The 4884-nt window shown below is 32.3% G+C and overlaps 1 protein-coding gene across 1 annotated transcript; it reads right to left on the minus strand.

Annotated features, from left to right (window-relative positions):
• Window positions 1-1504: 1504 nt before the first annotated feature.
• LOC109793972 (putative disease resistance protein RGA1) lies at window positions 1505-4404 on the minus strand. The gene has a single exon (XM_020353447.3). It carries the CDS (start codon window positions 4280-4282, stop codon window positions 1640-1642), a length of 2643 nt encoding a protein of 880 aa, XP_020209036.2. The 5' UTR covers window positions 4283-4404; the 3' UTR covers window positions 1505-1639.
• Between the last annotated feature and the right edge of the window lie 480 nt (window positions 4405-4884).

Genomic DNA, 4884 nt, shown 5'->3' on the forward strand with positions numbered 1-4884 from the left:
ACTAGGTTACTGTTGTGATTATTGCTACTTTTATAATTTGGTTTTTTGTGTACAATATTGGTTGTTATGGGTAGTGAAACGAATATAAGGATGTTAGGATAATATATTGGGAATGTAGTTGAAGGGGTGAAAAACATTGAGATTTGAAATAATTTTGTAGGAAGGGTTTTTTGTTATGTTGCCTATGCATAATGAGTTGTATTTGTTGTTGGCCCTTTACCATTGAGGATAGCAAGAAGAGTTCAAGGGAAAGATTCTTAAGCAAGGTTTCATGCTTCATCAATGATGGATGGCATGTATAAGGAAAAAGATAGATGTGATAGTAATGATTTGAAAACTAATTTGATTGATAAGCATGGGAACCTACATTTGTAACTTAAGCCCATCTTTTTTGTTATAGTGTTTCTCTTCCTTGAGTTTGTATTATGTTTACATAGTATTTCTTTTTAAATAATATTTCAACTACCAACTTTTATTCCTCATGAATAACATTTTGTTCAAAATAGTGATGAGTTATTAAAAGAGAAAAATCAAGAAGGCAAAATTTAAGGATTTGAAGAGTCTCAAAATTTTAAGTATTCTTCCGAGTTGACTCTATTTCTTTAGCTTAATGGATCCACTTCTCACTAAAAAATATCAAATTTATACTATATATGTTGGTCTTAAATTTGATTTTTATCCATTATAACTTATTGTCAAATTAAAAATTAATTTATATATTTAAAAATAAATTATATTAATTAATATATTCATATTTTCGTGCACCACAGAGTTTATGAAATAATTGTTAACATAAGAACATATTTAAAAAAAGGAGTCTAGTTTCAGTTTTCACTGCTACCTTAAGTTAAAAACTTGTCTGCAACATAATTAATTTGTAATTATGCCTCACCACTCTTCTATTAGTTATTTAATTATTTAAGACGTAATAATTACTCAAGTATAGGTAAAAATCATACATATCATCTTTTTAAGAAATATTAATATATAATACACTCTTAAACACACTCTTTTAAACATATTTATTTTAATTAGTTAAAATTTGTTAAAATTTGTTAAAAAATGTATATATTTAATAAGTATTACACCCTATTTAATCTCTCTTTCTTTTCTAATTTTATAACTTTTAATAAATTTTAATTAATGAAAATAAATGTGTTAAAAAAATGTGTTAGAGAATATATTTATAGCACTCTTCTAATTTCGGTAATCTCAACAGCAAGTGGAAGAGAGGAAGTGATACTCTACGGTGAAAGGTGCACATTCAAAGATTAAATATAGAGATATAGCCGTTATATTTGAAAATCATATAGTTTAATTACTTCATAGTTTGTTATTTGTATCTAATCACAATCTCAATACTAAGTTTTTTTAATCAATTGTTATAACTCCATGCTTTATGTTTTAAAGTGACGAGTTGGGATGTGCGAAAGAGAATCGCTTTTAAAATTACAAGGCCTACGAACTATTTAAACTTAAAGAATTATATGTTCAAAAGTGCGGAAAAACATAAACGCTATCATGAGTCCAATTTATTGAATATATGAATAAATCACCATCTAAATTCTACCATCGAGAACAATAGTCTACATAATAGAAAACACCACCACGATAAGAAGAAATAATTAAAACAAAGGCTTCAATTCATCTCTATTTCATCAAAACATTCCTCTTCATCATACTCTTCCTTTTCTTCTGGTTCGTCAATTTCAACTTTTTTGATATGTGATAATTTGGACCAAAACTCTCCAACATGGGGCTGATATTTTCTACTTAATTCACAGCAACCTTCAATCTTCAAAAATTCAAGTGTGGTGAGGTGATGAATGTTATCTGGGAGAGATAGAAGTTTTGGACAAGCTATTATACTCAGTGCTTTCAAATTAGTTAGAGTTGACAACCACTCTGGAAGCATTTCGAGATTATTGCAATTAAAAATAGATAAAAACTGTAATGAGTTGACAGTTTCTTGAAGCCATTGAGGTAAGACCACCAGTTGTGGTAAATCCACAAATTGAACATATCTTAACTTCAAATTGGTGTTTTGTTCTTCATGGTTGTCCTTCCAAGGATCCAAGTCCAAATTACCACAATTTTTCATTATCAAAGTTTCTAATTTAGGAATCTTTTCAACATTTAGTGGCAAAGACTTTAGACTTGGACAGTCACAAAGAGCTAATGTTTTAAGAGCAGGGAATTTCACACCTCCAAAGATAGACTCCACATTTTGGCATGAATTAATAGTCAAATATGTAAGCATGCTCAAGTTGGCAATCTCATTGTCGGGAAGAATAGATTGCTTTGTGGTTATCTCCAAAACTAGCAGATTGATCAATTTTCTTAATCCTTTGGGCAATGCTTCCAGCTCCGTGCATCCACTAAGGTCCAAAGCTTGTAAATGTTGGAGCTTGCAAATAGAGTTGGGGAGACTCTTGATATTGATATTATTTGCAATGCTGAAATATCTCAAGTGTTTTAACTTGCTAATGGAACGAGGCAAAGTTTTGCATGTCGAATGACTTAAATCCAAAAGTCGCAAGTATTTGAACTTTGACAAACAAATATTTAGCATAGCCTCAACGTTGGCTCCGGCTGTAGCATTTGGAAAAAATATGCATCTCACAACCACTGATTTTGTGGTGTTTAAATTATCAACTAAATTGTTGTCAGCTAAAGATAGATGTCGAACATTGTCAGGAATATTTTGATTGGAAGAATTTATAAATAGATACTCATCCTTTGCAACAAATAGAGCAAGATCATGCACCAAATCATGTATTTTAAATAAAAAAATAGTGCCAAGGTCAAAAAAATCTTGAAGAAATGATTTTGACAATAATTCATATAAATATTGATTGGCAACATCTTCCGATGTCATATTCTTGTTCTGTGAAGCAAGGAGGCCAAGTGCCGACCAAAGCGTAGCTAACTCCTCACTAGAAAATTGATAATCCTTTGGGAAAAGGGAAAACAATGCAAAGCATTGCCTCAAATAGGAAGGCATGAGATCATAACTTAATTTAAGAGCAGGTAAAATGTCACTTTCTTTCTGTGGAATAGTCCAAATTTCACTGTCTCTCACATTTTCCCACTCATTTGTCCCAACTTTTGTAAATAGTGAACTCCCCAATGTTCTCACAGCCAATGGAACCCCTCTGCATCTTTTCACAATTTCTCTCCCAATATTTACTAAATGAGTATGTTTTTCCTCTTCTCCTTCTTTAAATGCCCATTTGACAAATAAAGATAAGGAATCTTCTAGGGAAAGACCTTCTAAAATGTGAGAGGGAACAGTTTCCACCATGGAAGCAATTGTTTGACTACGTGTAGTCACTAAAATTTTACTTCCTGCTGCACCTACTTGTATTAAATTTCTCAACTCAATCCATTTAACACGGTCTTCATTCCACACGTCATCTAAGACAAGTAGGAATTTTTGACCGACAAGTAGGTTTGTCAATTGACTTCGCAGTTGCTCCGGATCCAACATATTTAAATTTTGTTGGAGAGGTGGAGCATCAGGAGAAACAAAATCAACAGCAGAATTGATGATTTTGATAATTAGTTGCTTAATATCAAAGTCATCAGAAACACACACCCACATTTTCAATGAGAAATACTCATCTGTTCTCTTATCATTGAACACAAACTTTGCAAGTGTAGTCTTTCCCAAGCCTCCCATCCCCACGATGGGGATAACAGATAAACTTTTATCATCATCATTAGAATTCTCCTGCATTAAAAGCTTTATAATCTTTTCTTTATCTTGTTCTCTTCCTATAACATCTGAATTAACCACACCAGAGTGTGTCAATTCTCTCCTATGCACAACACGTGTGTCAACATGAATTATTTGAAGGCCAAACTTATGCATATCAGCTGCAACCTTGTCAAGCCTCTTGCTGATATCTTTAATTTTGTGAGCCATCCTATAACGAAAAACAAGTGGATTAGAGCTTGAGAAGAAGTGACCTACCTTGTCTTTGGTGGTACCATGAGTTTTGACCACTTGCTTTCGTAGTGTTTGGCACTCAAATTCATCCAACACATCTTCAGCATCGTAGAAGACACGTTTGATCTGCTTCAGCCATTCTTGCAATTCATGATTCTGCTCCTGCTTTTGGTCAGCATCTAACAGCACAGCCTTCACTATTGAGAGAGTTCCGTTAAACTCTTTGAGTTCATCATATACACCCAGCACCTGAGAAGCTTCTTCGTAAGCCCGAGAAGCAAGCTTTACCATGAGTGACTCTGCGATGCTGAAGAGAAATGATTCCGCCATAGTTGTTGTCAGAAACTCACCACAGATCGGAATGCAAAACACTTGTTGCTAAGTCAACTTTTGTTCCCACTGATCACTTAATTAACCATATGCACTTGCTTTTCATATATAGTGAATTCCATAATAATAAATGTCACATTCTACCAACCTTTGTTATTTATAATATTTAATTACTAAATAGTTTTCTTTCGTTTGACATCATGGCTGGCATCCTGCACCTTCTAGAGATTTAAAACAAAAATTGAAAAAATAAATAAATAAAGAGAAACATTGTTAACAATTTTTAGTCAACTACCTTTGGGAAGGGTTCAAGATTGCCGGCTATAGTTAATTATAACTTTTTAATGATAATTAGAGTACGATATGCAGAGTAATTCAATACGATTTGATTTGATTTAATATTGTAGTTCTTATCATCAATCAATTATATAAAATATGTTTTTGTTTCTATCCCCTAGGCCACATGGTATATGTTATAATTTTTTTTTCTTTTTTCGCTTAAAATATTTTTATTTTTCAACAACCCATGAACCAGCAACATCCAAGAGCCAAAACAATTCTTTAATTAATCGTACAGTACTGGCTTGCATAGTGGATTAATA

The sequence above is a fragment of the Cajanus cajan genome, chromosome 6 (genome assembly GCF_000230855.2).
Source record: "Cajanus cajan strain Asha chromosome 6, NIPB_CcT2T_4, whole genome shotgun sequence".
Taxonomy (NCBI): domain Eukaryota; kingdom Viridiplantae; phylum Streptophyta; class Magnoliopsida; order Fabales; family Fabaceae; genus Cajanus; species Cajanus cajan.

Excerpts from the sequence above, each read along its gene's own strand:
- LOC109793972 (XM_020353447.3), bottom strand. The coding sequence starts at position 4,282 with ATGGCGGAATCATTTCTCTTCAGCATCGCAGAGTCACTCATGGTAAAG.